A 19485-nucleotide genomic window follows, 5' to 3' on the forward strand; every position below is an offset into this window, starting at 1 on the left:
CAGTCGGTTAAGCGTCCGACTTCAGCCAGGTCACGATCTCGCCGTCCGTGAGTTCGAGCCCCGCGTCAGGCTCTGGGCTGATGGCTCGGAGCCTGGAGCCTGTTTCCAATTCTGTGTCTCCCTCTCTCTCTGCCCCTCCCCCATTCATGCTCTGTCTCTCTCTGTCCCCAAAAAAATAAATAAACGTTGAAAAAAAATTAAAAAAAAAAAAAGAAAAACCAATCATAAATTGAGATAAAGTTTTTTTTGAAAATGTTAGTGTAAGCCACTGAGATGGTTTTCAAATTATGTGATTATAACATCCATGAGTCTTTTTAGGAGTCTGCAGCAAAGCTTGGCAAACTGCGACCCACAGATCAAATACAGCCCACTGACTGATTTTATATGGCCAGTGAGCTAATATAATTTTTACATTTTAAATGATTGGAAAAGAAGAAATTTTCATGCCAAGTAAAAATTATATAAACTGCAATTTTTTTTCTATCCATAAGGTTTCATTGCAAAATAGCCAGGCCTATCTATTATCCAGGACTGCTTTAGTGCTACATGACAGAGCTGCGTACTTACCACAAAGACAATGTGGTCCATATTTACTATATGGCCCTTCATAGAACGTTTGCTGACCCTTAGTTAATACTATTGCAGAAGCAATCATAAAAGGTCTGGGAGAATCCATAAGACGGGTCGAGTCAAGCAGATACTCCTGGCTTGCGTCGTGACCTTCAACAAGTTATATAGCCTGGTCCGTTTCCTCACCTGTGACGTAAGAATATCAGATCTGAATGTGTAAGTTCCCCACGCCGCCGTTTAGTGCCTTTGTAACATGAGTTTGTTCAGTTCTACCTCTATAAGCTGACAAGTTTTTGTTTGTTTTGCCTTTTTAAGGCAATCACACTTTGTCTTTCTTTTCCATTAATCTGTTTGTGGTGAATTGAGCTAATATGGTGATTTTCATCTCCGTCCAAAAGATTCAGAAATCTTTGAAACCTCATGTTTTTGATCTGATCTTATTTCCCATTACAGGGCCTAAGGGTGGATTTTATGTAATGGGTTGCAATATATGTTACCTTATTTAGTTGGATGGGCAAGCTATTTCACAATGGCCTGAAGAGCAGTTTACTCTGTTCATAGCAACAAACATCTTGCCCAAATTTACCATCTGGTGTTTGAAGCCTCTATCTTGCAAAGATTTTTTTCACTAGCTAACAGCCATTACTCATCTACTTTTGGCTTTAGCTTGTTATTGCCCATCCTAAATAGTCACATTCAAATAAGAGAGTATTTGGAATTGTTTGCTTAACAGAAGGGACTCGATTTCCTCATCTGGAAAACAAGGAGGTCAGAGGAGAAGGTTCCAGTGAGCTGGCACCATCTATGATTTTATGAAACTTGGTTTTTATTGATTTCTGTATGTGCCAGACAGCCCACCTAATCCGTGGCTTGTGGAGGAAGTGCGTGGGTTATAACAGGCGCTCATTAAATGCTGAAAGATTGAAGACGTGGTTGAATGGCCACATAAGCCCAGAAAAACTCAGGATGAAAGAGCATTGTCCCATAAAGAGAATCTCAGTGATATTTTATAACTTTGCCACATTCATTTTCCAGAATACTTTTAGATGCTTCTTAAAAATAAATCTCAAGGCTGTACCATGATCTACAAAGCCCCGGCTACCATCTCTACTCTTCTGGTCCTTGTGGTGTATCCCCACTGGTATCCCTGATGTTTCAAAACTTGCCAAGCATCCAATTTAAATTAAATTTGAATAACATATCAGAGCCTTTGTGCTGATTTGTTCCCTCTGCCTGGAATGCTCCTCCCAGAATATCAAGTGTTTTACTCCCTCCCTTCATGTAAATCTGTGCCCAAACATCATTTCTCAGAGACATCCATCACACCCCACTTTTTATCTCACCCATTTACCTTGATTTATTTTTTCATCACAGCACTCACTAATCTATGCAATATATCTGATATTCACCTATCAATTTATTTACATGCAGGCAATAATTGTTGAGTGAATACATGAATAAGAACAAGAAAGCAATCTATTAATTAAGTACTTGATTTGTGAATTAAAGCTGTCTCCAACCCAGGTTTCCAATGGTATTTAAATGTCCTATTTTTAATTTATTTTTTTATTTAGAGAGTACAAGCAGGGAGAGGCAGAGAGAGAGAGAGAGGGACAGAGGATCTGAAGAGGGCTCTGCATTGAGAGCAGTGAGCCTGATTCAGGCTTGAAACTCACAAACCATAAGATCATGACCTGAGCTGAAGTAGGACACTCAACCAACTGAGTCACCCAGGCACCCCTCCAATGGTATTTAAAGAACAGGGGCATCTGAGTGGCTCAGTCGTTTGAGCCTCTGACTCTTGATTTTGGCTCAGGTCGTGACCCCAGGGTCGTGGGCTCCAGCCCTGTGTTGGTCTCCACGCTCGGTGTGGAGCCTACTTAAGATTCTCTCTCTCTCTCCTTCTGCCCCTCCCCCACTCCTGCACATGTGTGCATGTGCTTGCTCCCTTTCTCTCAAAAATAACTTAAATACATAAAAAGCCCATAATTTTTTGCAGATTGTAAACATATATGTGTTAAAATTGAACTGTGACATTACTTTTAAAATGTATCTAACAGAATAAAAATACAGTGATTTGATATCTATCTTAATCTACTTTTTAAAAAAAATCATGAGCTCTCTTCTTCTTAATGATCTGAAATGCTGTATAGTTCCCTTTTCTTCTTGAATTACTAACTCTATTCTACTTTCCTTACAGAGTCTATGCTAATGCAATATAATTTTACATTTGAAAGTCTTTTATTGATCAACCACTGCAGTTAGGTTTTTGTGCATAAAAGTATTTAAAATTCCCTGGGGCTATAAGATAATTTGTTAGATGTAAAATAAAAAAGCTTTTTTTTCCCCTCCAACTAGATAATATATCTCTGGATGAGTGTTAACTTGTCGGTCGAATGAAATAGGAGTAGCATCAATTTTTTTAATTTTCCTTTTTAAAAAATATTTATTTATTTTGAGAGAGAGAAAGTGAGAGAGAGAGAGAGAGAGAGAGAGAGCGCACACGGGCTGAAGAGGGGCAGAGAGAGGGGGAGAAAGCGAGAATCCCAAGCAGGGTCGAGCCATCAGTGGAGAACCTGATCCTGCAAATCATGAGATCATGACCTGAGCTGAAATCAAGAGTCAGATGCTTAATCAACTGAGCCACCCAGGCGGCCCCTTATTTTCCATTTTTATGTATATAAGTGCTGAGAAATATTTTCACATGAATCAAATGTGGGTGGGATTGGGAGGAAATATTTTCACATGAATCAAATGTGGGTGGGATTGGGAGGGGCTTTGTTATAGCAGTATCTCTCAATTTTTTCAATTCCTTCTGAGTTATTTGATAAAAATTACTATTAATATATCACTGAAAAAGCACTTTTAATGATCTGTTGGTGGATATGCAATTACGTTTTCTGTAAGTTTTACTAAAAGTAAAGACCACGGTGCTAGAGAAATGTCTTAGGGTGCCAGGAGTTGATAGGAGTTGGTAGGAACACTTTGGACCTTGAAGATTATGGATATTCCATCAACCATGTCATGTGCTGCGGCCCAGAGAAGGGGAGAGTTGGATTCAGCTAAGGCTAAACTTCTACCTGGTATGTATTGACTAAGACGTAAGAAATATGAAATAATAGGTGGTAGAATCTAAGCTAGACAAGGACAGTGTGGAAGAAGAGCACTGATGGACTGGGGAAAAGTAGAGAGGAGAAGATAAAGGGAAATTCAGGTGGAAGACTGGTTGGAGGAGTCGAAATGGCAAACAGGAAAGAGAGGTAATTTTTGTCAGATGTATGACTCAGGAGTTTTGGAGGTGGAACAGTTATGGGTCATGAACATGTCCAAGGTGTGACCACGATGTGAAGTTCATGAGCTTCATTTGTTCACTCGTTTATGAACAAATCACTGAAGATGGGTTCGTGGAAATAGGTGGTCATGGTGTCGAAAGGATCCATGATGATTTTTTAAGGAATGAAGGCAGGGCTTGGAGTGGAGAGAAAGAATGTGAGGCAGGCATTGACAAATGTAGACAATGAGAGAAAGGTTGGTAAAGGAGAACAACAAAGAGAGGAAAGGTGCTCTTGAAAGCTGGAAGGGGTGAGTCTTAAAGGAATTTAGTTTACAAGGAGCTGAAGGAAAAATGGTTTAGAGATGGCCATGGTTGGTATGGAAGAAACCAAACTCATTGCCTGACCGGGATGCATGAGAAACACAGAGACAATCGTGTCCTCAGGGTAGAGCCCCAGTTATTAGGAGGGAGAAACTTGTGTTCGTGACAGGTATCATGGTTCTGAACCGCGAGCTTCCCTAATGGGTTAGAAAAACTTCCTCAGTTTCTTCTAGAGTTACTAGTTCCTTCAGTTTCCCAGAATAAATTTTGATTGTTCATATTTTCAAAAACGATTTCTTTCAGGGGTGCCTGGGTGAGTCAGTCGGTTAAGCTTTCAACTCTTCATTTCAGCTCAGGTCATGATCTCACGGGTTCGGGAGATTGAGCCCTGCGTCTGGTTCTCCACTGAAAGCACGGAGCCTTCTTGGGATTCCTTCTCTCCCTCTCTCTCTGCCCCTTCCCCATGCGCTCTCTCTCCCTCTCAAAATAAATAAATGTTAAAAAAACACACGTTTATTTGAAATATATATTCAAATGTGTGAATATAGTGCTTTGTATAGTTTTTGTATGTATGTGTATGTATCTATGTCTTTAATGGTGAGTCAGCTCTGAGTTTTATAGATAAATACTGTTTTTGTGTTTTTTTAAGTTAATTATGGATCTGTTTTGATCTACTTATGAATTCAAATGTGTTTTTTAGACTCATCAAATTACTTTTTCTTATTTGTAGGAATTACATTTTTATTTTCCTCTTCTGATAAAAATCCCAATTTTTAAAAAAGCATATCATCAATGAATAGAGAAGTCAACATATATTTTACTTTACTTTCAGTTCCACAAACTATTTTTCCCACACTATATTGCCTTGCTTCTAATTAATTAGATACATTTTATCTACCAGTGTTTTTTCAGTATTTTATGTTCCACGAAACATGTATTCTCACAATATCACATTTATAAATGAAATGCAGGATACTTCCTGTATATATATATTCCATTGTTCCTTGTTTTTTCTTGCTTTGCAATCCATTTTTATAGAGAAGACAATAACACTGTATTAAAAAAAATCAGCAATAGATATAATGTGTCTAGCATTTAATATGTTCTAGAGATGTGCTAATTTCTTTTTCAGAATTATGATATTTACTTTCTACAGTAGCCCTGTGAAGTATGCTCTGATGTTACCCCCAGTTTGCGATGGGGAAACCAGACAAAGAGAGAGGAAGAGGCGCATCCTAGCTTCCCCAGCAGTTGCCTAGGGCTCCCAAGCCTGCGTGAGAGATCACTCTATTAGCATCTCATCCACAGTACTAGAAAAATATAGCAGACCTCCCTTTTTATGGTCGATGTCCAGCACCAGAGCATCAACATAAGTCATGCTAAGATTTGATTACTGGGCAATTATTATGTGCAATCATATTGTGTCAATAACCTTCCGCATGATACACTACTACCCTACTCTAGATGCGGGTTTCCTATAAAAGCCTAACAAAAACTTTTTATTCACCTGCAGCGAGGTACACTTTCTATAAACAATTGTTTCCTTCAATCATTCTGGGGAGGGGGAGAAATAGATATCAATGAACAATTTTTAATACCCTATATCTTCAAATTAGAATTTTGAAGTCTTACTTATGCTTACAGAAAGGCAGAAAAGGAAAAACTTCCTTACTTCCTTGGACAAGCGGAGGCAAAACCCTGTCTTTTTGTCTCTGAATGCTATCCCATTTGGTATGGAACACCTTTAAAAATCAATTCAGCTACAGTTTAGTCTCTTTTTAAAAGATTTAGACATTTAACAACAACAAATGCCAATGGCTTATTAATTTGTGATTCTTTTCTTTCTTTCTTTTAAAGATAGTGTTTTTAGAAGAAGCATCTCAACAGGAAAAGCTGGCCAAAGAGTGGTGCTTCCGGCCGTGCGAAGTAAGAGAACTGAGCAACCAGTAAGTCATAGCCAACTTCTTCCCTTTGCTGTCAACTAGTGATGTCAACTAGTCTCAGACGATTAGACACCTGCCTGGAGACAGAGAGGCTTTGTTTTTTTTTCCCCCCTCTGGGGTGAGTTGAGAGGGGACTAGAGAACAGGGAGCTGTAGGGTGGAAACTTTGAGAACAGGAGTCTGCCATCATTCATTCATTCCTTTAGCAACCCTTTGTTGAGCTAACTGTGTGCAAGAACTAGGATCTGGAGCAGAAAATGGTCTATGAAGTCTTTGCCCTTGAGGGGTTTACAGCCCACGGGGATCTCAGAGATGAAGTGGGTGCGCAGACACAGAAGCACACCAGCGATAGGTTGTGATACCTTTTGTGAAGGAAATAAAGAGGAAGCGAGATAAACCACCAGGAGGAAGGGGATGGAGGTTTGGGGATCAGTAACTGACAGCACAGTTAGGGAAGACCTAATTCCAGCCACTTCTGTGTTATTGCCTGTTTCCTCTTTCTAGATTTTCTTGAGAATGTATGTTGAGGAATGTTGAGGACATTAAGATTCCTGCCTGTGTGCCTTTGGGATATGGGGTCAGAAACTGTGGGAGTGCACAAGAGGGAGAGAGGGAAGTCGGGAGGCCATAAGCAAGTGGTTCAGCAGTGGGAGGGTGGGGGGAAGGGCAAATACTTCTGTGGCCTTTTATATTCTTTTGTTCCTCTTTATGAGGCTGCTTTTGGAGGTAAGTCCATCAAACAAATGTAGATTCTGGTGGACCTGTAAGCACCACACACAGAGAAGTGGTAAGGTAAGACAAAATGTAAACTTTGGTGGAAGACTGAAGTCTTTGAAGAAAAAGAATATTTATTTATTTATTTATTTATTTATTTATTTATTTATTTTTAAATGTTTATTTTTGAGAGAGAGCATGAGGAAGGGCATGAGAAGGGGAAGGGCAGAGAGAGAGAGAGGGGAGCAGAGGATCCAAAGCAGGCTATTTGCTGACAGCAGTGAGCCTGATGTGGGCTTGATCTCACAAACTGTGCCATCATGACCTGAGCCAAAGTCTGGCACTCAACTGACTGAGCCACCCAGGCACCCCAGAAAAATAATATTTAAAATGCAAGGTAATCCTATTTTTAAAGTGTTTATTTATTTTGAGAGAGAGAGAGAGAGAGAGAGAGAGAGAGAGAGAGAGAGAGAAAGAGAGCGAGCTAGCAGGGGAGGGGCAGAGGGAGAGGGAGGGCGAGAATCCTAAGCAGGCTCCTTGCTCTCAGCGCAGAGCCCAAGGCAGGGCTTAATTCCACCAACTGTGAAATCACCACCTGAGCTGAAACCAAGAGTCAGATGCTTAACTGACTGAGCCACCCAGGTGCTCCAAAATACAAAGTAATTCTTATATCAAACACACGAGATACGTGCAGTTGAATTTCTTTAAGTAGCAATTTAAATGCCACAGAAGATGATGTCTCTGACAGTGTGTTTATCAGACTTCCTGTGCCTACAGGTCTACCTCAGCACGATGTGGATTTTTTAAATGCAAATACTCTTTGGGCAAGGAATTTAAGGGTGGTGGGGAGGGCAAAAAAAAAAGTCAGTAATCAGGATAAGTAATAGTTTGGTGCAGTATTTTGAAAAATCAAAATTAATGCAAAGAATCCATGATGAACAAAATACCAAAATTTTAAATGAAGACAGGATGTTGTTGATAGTTTTGTTGTAAATGAAGATAGGATGTTGTTGATAGTTGATATGCCTGTGTTGTTGTGCAAGAAACAGTCATTTTCAAATGGCCTGGGCTCCCCAGGCCCATGGGACCATCACACCCCCTGCAGGGCAGGTTAATGAAGGTTGACAATGATGTACAAACAGACTGGGCAACTCAGACCCTTCTAGACAGTCATGTGTTTTGACTGTGGAGCTTTTATTAACGTTTTCCACTTGGTTAGAACATGGGTGGATGTTCTGGCAAGTGTATATTGGGGCAAACTTTGTTTTTTGTCCTCAGAGTCTAATACAGGCTGGCCAGCACCACAGGTTTGGAAGATGAAGTCGATTGGTTTTTATCTGGGGAGGGGGGAGACACCGAGCTTTTCTAAGGGAATTAAGATAGTAAGTAAAATTGGAAAGAGGAAAGCTGAAAAGCAGAAGGAAGGAGAGCTGTTTCACCTTTTTCTGTTTCCACCTGCAGGCCTCATCTCTGCTGTGTCTGCAGCTTGACTTTCATTAGTTATGATTTAGCTGCAAGTGAGGTCTTCCGTGGAGAACCGAGTTCTAATCCCGACCAGGCCACCACTAACAAGATGCATGTCTGAAAACAAGCGTGTTGTGCCCAAGTTTCCTTTTCCTCTCTCTGTAAAATGATTAGTTGGGCTCAGTGACCTCTGATCTGATGAGCAGCTCTCACAGTCCATACTCACACATGCACCAATACCTGTGATACAAGCACGATACATATATAAGCAATATGTGAATATTGCTCATGTCAATATTTCTACTAATAAGCATTAGTAGAAAGTGCCTCCTGTTTCCCCAAAAGAATCGTTAGCTCTTCTGGATGAAAGTCACATGTAGGATGCAGTAAATCCCTGCTCTTCTGTCGCCTCTGAATTTGTTGTACCCTAAATTATCTCTTTTGCTTCTTTTGTCTCTGCTTTCTTAAAAACATGCTCAACAAAACGTGACTTTCCCTCTCCTCCTACACTACCGTTCTTTCACTACCAAATATTTTTAAAGAGAGCTCTCCCTCCGCCCAGTACTTTCTCTAACATTCGTCTTCCATGTTCCTGTGTGTCTTTTCAGCACCTAGGACAGTAACTAAACCATTCTAGATATAACGAGGGACTGAAGCCATGTGAAGTTGGGTGTCTCCCCCAACCACTGCATCGAAATGAGAGCACTCTGTCTTTCCTGAAACCACTCGCCCTTGCAGTTTTAACACCATTCCCTGTCCTGAACTCCTTTCCTTTCATTGGTGCCCTTCATACCTCTTTCTTGGGTCTCCCTTTGTCCTCCTGACAAATCTGCCCAGAGGGAGCATGGCCTTCTCTTCCTCATTCTTACTCCTTAAGTGGATGCTGCTGCTCAAGATTCAGTTTTGTTCTTTTTCCACAGAAGTCTCTGGCACCACCAGCTTCTAGGGTTAGCAGCTCAGGGCAGACTCTCCAATCTGAATCCCATCTGTACATCTTCTGTGACCTCTTAACCCACGTTTCTGATGCTTTGGAGGTTACACTTGGACCCTAGGCTTTGTAACATCGCCCCTCCCTCAATGTGGAGTTTCCTCCTACATTCTCTGCCCTTTGTATCATATGTTCAGCATCGCATGCTCAAAAACTCTCTCTTGAACTCATTCCTCTCCTTCGCTTCCCAGACCTGATAAAATGTCAAGGTTTTTCTTTTGTATTCATCTTTTCCTTTTGTTCCTATCACCATAATCTTTATTTAGAAATGTGATGGCTGGGAGATGGAAGGAATCTCCCAACACATGCCTGGCACCACCCAATTTCTGTCCTAAACCTGTGGTTCAATATGTCACAGTTCTGCAAAAGAGAAGGAAAAAAATGTAACAAATACCATCTCAATCCCCTCTCTCTTGGGTACAGAATAACCAATACAAAATGTTTTTAAGTTTATTTATTCTCAGAGAGAGAGAGTACGTGGGGTAGAGTCAGAGAGAGAGGGGAGAGAGAGAATCCCAAGAAGGCTCTGCACTGTTAGTGCAGAGCCTGATGTGGGGCTCTAACTCACGAACTGTGAGATCATGACCTGAGCTGACATCAAGAGTCAGATGCTTAACCAACTGAGCCACCCAGGCACCCCAGAATAACCAATACCAATTAATTCACTTAATTGACTCTTCAAGACTCTTTTTAAAGACACTTTTTTTTTGACTGTTGTTGTTTTTGAAACATTTTTTATGCAGTAAAGTGCATAGATCTTAGGGATGTGAATTGATAAATTTTGATAAGCATATCTACATATGTAACCAACACACCAAGAAAGATATAAAACATTCCTATCAGCCTTGAAAGTTCCTTTGTGTCCTTTCCAGTCACTCTCCACCCCCTCATCCACTGTTTAATTTTTTTTCTATCACATAGATCACTTCTGCTTGTTTTTGAATGTCGTATGGATGGAATAAACCAAGAAGTCTTGTGTCTGGATTCTTCCATCCATCATAATGTATTGAGATGCATCCATATTATTGTTTATATCAGTAGTTCTTTCTTTTTCATTGCCAAATAGTATTTCATTGTGTCAATATACAGCAGTTTGTTTATTTGTTTTCCTGTGATATTTGGATTGTTTCCAATTTGAGGCTAGTACACATAATGCTGCTATAAATATTTTTGTACCCTGTTTTTGTTTTTGTAAGCATATGTTTTATTTCACTTGGGTAAATCACTAGGAGTGAAATTGCTTACTAAGATCTTTTATATTATGACCAGATTTACTTCTCTTTTTCTCTCTAGCTCTCTCACAACACCCCCCCCCCAACACACCACACATACAGATATCCTCACTCACCCCTAATCTGCTCAACCAGGTTATAATCTTTTTGGAGACAAGATGTCTTATTTCTTTTTGGACTTTCCAGAAGGCTTAGGAGAGTTTTTTTTTAAACGTATCACATACTTGGGAAATATTATTTGATTGAACGATTCAACTACATAAAGAAATCATACCACCATTTCACTGTGTGGTAGTGGAGACAGTAAAGGTCCCAAGGACTGGGCTATCCTGAGAGGTCAGTGACTCAGGCCTGAGAGGAATCCCTAGTTCATCCTCCCTCTCTTCATGCCCCACATTGTAGACATGCTGCCTTCTTGCCATGCTAGCTGGTCACTGCTCTCCATTGCCAGAGTGCATTAAGAGTTCAGTCATACGGAGGGTAGTGACCAAGAGTAGTGAGTCTGCAGACCAAACTTCCTGGACTAGTTGAATGATTGCTTTTTTTCCAAGCTACTCATGTTTCCCGAGCTGCAGTTTTCTCTTGTGTAAATGAAGATAACAACACTACTTCGTAAGTTTGTTGTGAGCATTACATCATCATAACAACTACTGCTTTTTTTCTTTTTGAATGCTTTTTATTATCTAGGTGCCGTTTTAGCACATGCTAACAATCCTCACGTCAACCCTATGGTGCTACTGCTGTCTCCCTTTTACATAAGGGGAAACTGAGTCACAAAACACATCGATTATCCCACTGCTGATTTATGGCGGGGTCTGCATTCAAAATCAAGCAGGTTGAGTCAAGAATGTATATATCATGGGGCGCCTGGGTGGCGCAGTCGGTTAAGCGTCCAACTTCAGCCAGGTCACGATCTCGCGGTCCGTGAGTTCGAGCCCCGCATCAGGCTCTGGGCTGATGGCTCAAAGCCTGGAGCCTGTTTCCGATTCTGTGTCTCCCTCTCTCTCTGCCCCTCCCCCGTTCATGCTCTGTCTCTCTCTGTCTCAAAAATAAATAAAAACGTTGGAAAAAAAAATGTATATATCGAATCCCTATAATCAGCCGCCTCCCACAAGTAGGATGATGCATGTAGGTGCGGTGCCCAGTGCCCAGTACATGCACCTTGTCAAGAAAATTCCCTGCTGCTACCACTGTCAGCAGTAGCACTACCCATTCCTAGTTCCCACTGCTCTAAAAATGAGGCGTTTAAAAATGTTCATTTATTTTTGAAAGAGACAGAGACACAGAGCGCGAGCAGGGAAGGGGCAGAGAGAGAGGGAGACCCAGAATCGGAAGCACGCTCGAGGCTCTGAGCTGTCAGCACAGAACCTGATGTGGGGCTTGAACCCACGAACTGCAAGATCATGACCTGAGCTGAAGTCACATGCTTAACCCACTGAGCCACCCAGGCACCCCTGAAACTAAAGCATTTTATAGACGGCCCTGGTTTTGTCTTCCACCTAGGTGGTATACATTTGAATTGGTAGAATAAGGAATTCTTTGTTATGTCAAGTTTTGAGCTCGAGTTCCTTATGTACATTAAAATGTAATTAGTATTTTCTCAGGGTGGTGGCGCATACTGTCTTCTAACAAATATCTGTTGGGATATGTTTAGACACTTAATAGACACCAGTGAACTGGATTCGTTCTTTAGAAAAGCCGTTAGTTTTGGTTTGTCTCGATTTTGTGGGGAATGCCTCTGAAAACTCTTTAAAAAAACATCTTTCCAGAAGTTTCTAAGAATCAGTAGACATTTGGAAGTCAGTTGGAGGGCCAAGGTAACAGCAGGAGAGATCAGCAGCACCTGGAGAAGGGTTGATAGTCTCGTCTCCTAAGATTGCCTGCCCCTAACCAGCCTCAGTGTGCATTGCTGCTTCTATTTCAGAACTCAGCCCCTACATCACATGGGAAAAGACTAGATTTCTTTCAGTCAGCCAAGGTCAGGTGACCACTGGGTCTAAAATTGTGGCCACTGTGTGTGTGTCATCATCAGTCATCCTTAGTGACTTGGGAGTAATTCCTCAGCAGGGCTCTAGATGTTTTCAAGACCTTCTTTCTCATCTTTGCTCGCCGTCGATACCCTTCCAGTCGTGAGAACAAAGTCGTGCGGTGTCTTGGTCCACGACTGCTTTGCTTCTACTCCGTGCTGTGCTTTTTCCCCTTTGTCATCTTTGGTTAACCTCACACCAGCCGTTTTAACAGAGGAGCCGTGTCTCTCCCAGCAGAGCCTTACTGTTGTTTCTTGATCTCTAGATAACAGGGGAATTTACAGCCCTCTGGTTGCATCAGCTCTAAACCTGTGTGGGGTGAACAATTAAATCATTGTTGACAGAAGATGTGATTTAAAGATATGGAAAATGACTGAAGATGGTGTTAAAGTTCTTTTTCCTCTCGTATTAATTTCCAGTGAGTTTTTCATGCCTGGGCTGGTTGATACGCACATCCATGCCGCTCAGTATTCTTTTGCTGGGAGTAATGTAGACCTGCCACTTTTGGACTGGCTGACCAAGTACACGTTTCCTGTAGAACACAAATTCCAGAACCTCGATTTTGCGGAAGAAATATATACCAGAGTTGTCGTAAGTATCTTGCTTGTGAGTAGTGGTGTGTTATGACTGAATCACCTGTAGAAGGGTCCATTTTGGGGGGCAAATTTTTTTTAATTTGTATTCATTTTTGAGAGACAGAGAGAGAGAGAGAGAGAGAGAGAGAGAGAGAGAGAATGCAAGTGGCGGAGGGGCAGAGAGGGAGACACAGATTTCAAAGTGGGCTCCAGGCTCCGAGCTGTCAGCACAGAGTCCAACGCAGGGCTTGAATTCACAAACCGTGAGATCATGACCTGAGCCAAAGTCGGATGCTCAACTGGCTGAGCCATCCAGGTGCCCCATCTTGGGGGCAAATTTTAATTATAAAATTAGCAGTTAAGGCTAGCATGGACTGTTGAGACTTTTTAAGGTTTTTTACAGCCCAAGGAGTTTGTGACCACCTCATCTACACAAGCTAACCCCTAGCAGAGAGACAACTTGAACTCCAAATTCCCAAATCCCTGATTGGGTGGCCTCTCTTTACTCTGTTACTTCTTGTGTTTTTGCATTACTAAATTTGAGTTTAATGCATATGTGTGTTCCCTTACTCCTGCCAATCCACAGTGTGTTCTGGGGACCATATGGAATAGCTGTGTAACCTTTGGAAAGTTCCGTGACTCATTTTCCCCATCTGTAAAATAGAGATAGTGATAGTAACTATTTCATAGGATTGTTATGGTAAGTTAGTATTCGTGAGGTTCTTAGGATAGTGCCTGACACATGGTAAACACTCTATATGTTTGCTTTAAATACCCAAGGAAGTTTAAAATTAAAATTTCAAGTTACAGTTAGAAGAATATCACATTATTTTAGTAGCTTCCAAATTGGGAGAAGTCGGGTGCCCCCCCTATAGCAGGGCATGTGGGAACGTGATGAGCATTAACACCACTAGAGGGAACTATGGAGCTAGTTCAGTCATTGAGCAGCGCCTATGGTGTATACCCGCCATATATTGGAGGCTCTGAAAATGTCCTTCCTTCCACTCTTTCAAAGAAGTCAGTTCCTTTCTTCTTATTCCAGCCCTATGCCAAATTCACTCAGCAGCCAGAAACAGCTTCTGCAGTTGAGAATACCTTCTCCAGATCCCATCTTATCTGACCACTACCTCTTATCATTCAACACACTTAGCCTGAACATTCCTGCATTTTTGTTGGACCCGTCGATGGTTTTTCCTCTAAAGTGACGACTATGTGATGGCGACAATATTATAAGCGTTATGCGGTTACCCAGCCATTTTGCCATTTTCCTTGGTCTTGCGTCATTCAAGCCTTGAGGAGTAAAAGCAAGTGCTATCCTTTATACACTTGACTTGCTTAATTATAAATTCAGTGTAATTGTGGGTCTTATGTATTCAGCTAGCATCCACATGACACCAGAAAAACTGAGAAGGACTAACACTGTGCATGAAGTTGCCATTGCATTGTGTTAATGAATCATGTTAACCACACCAAACCTTTTTATCCTCAAATTTTATTTATACTTCCCATTGTTCTAGAAAGGGTTTGAGATATCTTAAAATAACATAATGTACAATGGAAGCAAATGAGTCACAAGAGCATGGCAAAGGAAAAAGAGGGAGAAAGAAAAAGCAAAATAAAGCCGAGAGTTAAATGTATGCCATGGCCAGGGGGTAGGGGAGGGGGATCCACGCGTTCTTTAGAATTTATCACAATGAATTTAACTTAAAGCTGAATGAGTTAACTCAGTTCAATGACTTCACTTGAAGCTGAATGCTCTAAGTTTCTAACAGCTGATCCAGAGAGGGAAATCAGTTAGGTAATTTACACAGTGTATAGGATAAAAAATAAAACATTTCTTAAGGTAAAGCATGTCTATTCCTTATACTGATTTCCTTAAAAATTAGTTCCAATAATCTTTAATATAAATACATGCTATGTTGTCAAAATATATATTATTAAGGTGCTATAGTATAAAAAACCAGACACATCTGTGTTTTATGTTTTAGACAGAATATCTAGAACCATATATCCTTCAGACAGTATTCTATAAATATTATTTCTTATATCAGAGAGTTAAGTATTTGATGTCAGTGACTTCAAAATAGATTTTGTTCTTGACAAATATTTGCATTGCATATGTCCTATGTTTCTGATTAGGAGCAAGCAGGCCCACACACTTTAACAGTTGGATGAGCTGATGGTATGATTGAAATCTGTTTAAGTTGAGATGTGTTAAGTAGAACCTGTCCCTAGGCTGAAGACTGCCCATGGCAGTGCAAAGGGATGCTAAGGCAGTACTTACGAATAGAGGGAAGCCATTTTTGTTTGTCTGTGTTATTTTCTCCCTCAGAAAACCTAGATCTATACATCAGCGAATGGGCAATCCACACCCCAGAATTTTGCACCATAGGTGACAGTGGTGCAAATTTCATTTCATTTCATCTGCAAATAATTTAAAAAAAAATTTTTAACGTTTATTTTATTTTTGAGAAAGAGAGAGACAGAGCCCAAGCGGTGGAGGGGCAGAAAGAGGGAGACACAGAATCTGAAGCAGGCTCAACAGAGAGCCCAACGCAGAGCTCGCTCAAACTCACAAACCATGAGATCGTGACCTGAGCTGAAATTGGATGCTCAACTGACTGAGCCACCCAGGCGCTCCAATTTGCAAATGATTTAAAGTATATATTAGCAAGCCTCTCCTGAGATTATACGGAAAAAAAATCTCAGTAAAGCAAGCCTAGATTTTCTACCTTTAACCACTGCAACCTGGGCGAAAGATTACAGTTTTAAATTGGACTGGAATGAACTAAAAAGACTAGAAAGAGTTCAGTAATCTATATATTATACAGCCTGTAGTCAAGGGATTGGAGGTGAGATCCTTGGTAAATGGATGACGATAAACTAGTTGCAAATATTGTGGATAATAGAAAGAATATGCTTACTCTTTGGGTTTGTCCAAGATTCAGCTAATGAATCCAAACAATTCCAAAGTGGTATCAAATCATTAAAGTACAAGGTGAAAAGAAAGGGAACCGGTCATTCTTCCCCCCTATTTCAGCACACTGGAAATGCAAATCATCTAATCTGTTAAGAGGCCATTGCTGCAAGCCTTGAAGTTGGTAGTCATCCTAAGTTTGGAGTCTGTTTTGAGCTCAAAAATCTTAGCCTCAAGAACTGAAGGCTGAGGAAAGACTGAAAACACAGGCCACAGTCTGATGTTATTCTTGATAGAGTCTTGTAAATGGGAAAAATACAAACTCGTCACTAATGGAAGAGCCCCCTTGAAAGCTTATGAGGAACCAGGGCGGAATGGAGTCTGGGATGCCCAAATATAGAACAAATGAAGAAGGAAAGCAGCTGTATTGTAGAGGGCCTCTTCAGTAAGTTTTAAAGCCGAATTCTTATTTCTTTCAATTACATAAGCCACGCCCATGTGGCTCCTTTGTTCAATGGGCTGGACTCCGTGGGAACCGGCAGGAGTAGTAGCGTGGGCGGTCTTTGCATCGTCCTCTTCCCTCCTGCCTTTTCTTATTTTGCTTTCCGGACTCTCCCTGTCCTGTTCCTTAACTATAATTCGGGCAGATTCTTGAACATTCCGGTTTGATCCAGTCCAATTTGAAACTGCAGTTTCTCACCCAGTGAAAGCTTCCCCTCCATCCCCCCCACCCCCACCCCCGAGTCAGAGGAAGGACTTGTCGGCGCCTGTGCGGTGCTTCTTCCATCGTCCTTCTTGCTAATGAGCCAACAATTTTGATTTCATCTTCAAGCCAAATTTTTAGAAAAGGGTGAGAAATTTTGAGAATTTAGAAAATGTTAGATTACACTTCTGTTTTCGTTTTGAGTTTCATTTTATTCTGGTTAGGGTGTGCAACTCATGTGATTATTTTTCTCAGGAATTAGTTCACTTTATTTTATGACCCAACAAAAGGTCAATTTTTTTTTATGATTATTCTGCCCATTTTTTATTTTATTTTATTTTTTAAAGTTTATTTATTCTGAGAGAGAGAGAGAGAGAGGGAGGGAGAGAAAGAGAGAGAGAGTGAAGGAGGGGCAGAGACAGAGAGAAAGAGAATCCCAAGCAGGCTCCATACTGTCAGCAAGGAGCCTGACACAGGGCCTGAACTCACAAACTGTGAGGTCATGACCCAAGTCAAAGACAATTAACTGACTGAGCCATCCAGGCGCCCCCTGCCCATTTTTTAAAAGAGTGTGGGTTCTCTGTCAATATGACATTTTAACGTCTCTGTAAGATTGAGTTGTTAAGAGTGTTAGACAAGTCTTCTATCATTTTTCAATATATTCTTCCATATAAGAAGTCAAGAATATTGTATGTACTGTCCCTTCTTCGTCTCCCCCCTCCCCCCACATCTTATGTTCTTTCATCTGAGGTTTTGATTTCAGTTTTTTTCCACTATCTACACTTAATTTAAAATAAGCTTTAGCTTACAGGGTGGCTGGGTGGCTCAGTCGGCTAAGCATCTGACTTCAGCTCAGGTCATGCTCTCACAGTTCGGGGGTTCGAGCCCTGTGTTGCGCTCTGTGCTGACAGCTCGGAGCCTGAAGCCTGGTTCAGATTCTGTATCTCCCTCTCTCTGCTCCTCTACCGCTCATGATCTGTCTCTCTCTCAAAAATAAATGAACATTAAAGAAATTTTTTAAATAAGCTTCAGCTTTTAAATTTAATATTTTAAAATTTAATTCCACTTTATTTTTCAACATCTGTACTTAATTTAACAGTGTGCTTGCTTTTTCTTGTGCTTCTTGGATCCCTGTATTCCTTTTGTATTCATGTTTCATTTTCTTGAAGAATTAGCTTCTGATAACCATTTCCAGTAAGGTGGGTGATAAGCCTTCCAAATCCTTGAATTACTAAAAATGGTTTTACTTTGTTATGACTCTTGAATGATGCACTTTAGCTGTGGAGAGCTATTTAAAATGATTTTCCCACCAGCATCTAATGGGCTGGTGTCAATCTGACATGTATTCCTTTCTGGCTAATTTGCTGGCCTTCAAGATTTTCTTTTCATTCTTGATGTTCTGAGATCTCACTTATATATCTCTTTTTCAGTTCATTCTCTTTAATATGTAGTTCTTTCAATATGAGAACTCCTGTCTCTCTTCCATTCTGGGAAATTTCTCCCCCCCACCCCCACCTCTCCCCTCTCTTCCCCGCATATATACTTCCCTCCAGTCTACACTTAGCTTGTGATGAGCCCTGTTAGAAAAATAATGAAATATCTTCATATACTTTCATGTCTCTTTTGTGCTATGTTCATAGAGAATGCTGTGGCCCAAGTTTGCAAATGATTAATTCACTCTGACCATTCTAATGGTCCATTTCTCTTTCAAGGGTAAAATATCCTCTCCTATCCATCTAAGGATGCTGATTTTAGTTCACTTTATGTCTCTTGTTGCTTAGTAATTCTGCTACCTCAGGTATTCATTCAACAAACATTTAATGAGCACACACTCAAATTCAGGCGCTTTTCTGGTTGCTAGAGATTGAATTCAATGTCTCTGTCAAGATACTACCCTTTCTCCTGGATTTGTGAATGTGATACAGAGTTTATCCTTATCTGTAGCTGACAGGCTCTAAACATCTCTGGCAGTCAAACACATTTTATTTCAAATGCAAAGTGTCTCAATTTGAAAAGATTGACATAAAAATCCAGATTTCCCAATTCTCTCAACTTTTGGGACTAACTGATGTCACTGGGCTCTCACTTGTTTTTTTTCAACATTTGGCTGAAGCTGAGTAGAGGCTGTTAAAATATGGCATATTCTTCCCTATTATCTTAAGTGCAAAATATTTTTCCCCGTGAGAGATTCTTTTTTAATTTATCCTACAATCCTTTTATTGACTTTCAAATTTCATTTATAAAATCTTTAGTGTTGGAGAGCCCTTGTTCTCTCATTTTCATAGCATTCTGTTCTTGTTTTGTGGATGTAATATATTCTTTTATTTCATTGAGAATGTTAATCATAGATATTTATTTATTTACTTATTTAATTTTAATTTTTTTTTTTTTTGAGAGAGAGAGTGCACGAGTAGGGGAGGGCCAGAGAGAGCGGAAGACAGACTCTGAAGCAGGCTCCTCGATATGAGCTGTCCTCAGAGGGCTTGAACTCATGACCTGAGCCAAGTTGGACGCTTAACTGACTGAGCCACCCAGACGCTCCTTATTTATTTTTTTAAAGTTTATTTATTTATTTTGAGAGAGAGAGGGAGTGCGTAAGTGTAGGGGGTGGGTCAGAGAGAGGGGGAGAGAGAGAATCCCAAGCAGGGTTTATGCTGTCAGCACAGAGCCCAACATGGGGCTCCATATCACCAACCGTGAGATCATGACTTGAGCCAAAATCAAGAGTCAGATGCTCAATGGACTGAGCCATCCAGGC

The 19485-nt window shown here is 40.6% G+C and overlaps 1 protein-coding gene across 6 annotated transcripts in view; it reads left to right on the forward strand.

The window, feature by feature from the left end:
- Nucleotides 1-19485, forward strand: part of GDA (guanine deaminase) — a 122610-nt gene that overhangs the window by 71857 nt on the left and 31268 nt on the right. For 5 of the 6 annotated variants that reach the window (XM_045042684.1, XM_045042685.1, XM_045042689.1 and 2 more), the window contains 2 exons: nucleotides 6023-6111; nucleotides 12952-13123. In XM_045042684.1, coding sequence (XP_044898619.1) covers nucleotides 6023-6111; nucleotides 12952-13123 — 261 coding nt within the window. The remainder of the gene's footprint in view (nucleotides 1-6022; nucleotides 6112-12951; nucleotides 13124-19485) is intronic. The other variant, XM_045042686.1, reaches the window with a different exon arrangement.

The sequence above is a fragment of the Felis catus genome, chromosome D4 (assembly GCF_018350175.1).
Source record: "Felis catus isolate Fca126 chromosome D4, F.catus_Fca126_mat1.0, whole genome shotgun sequence".
In the NCBI taxonomy this organism is placed as follows: Eukaryota; Metazoa; Chordata; class Mammalia; order Carnivora; family Felidae; genus Felis; species Felis catus.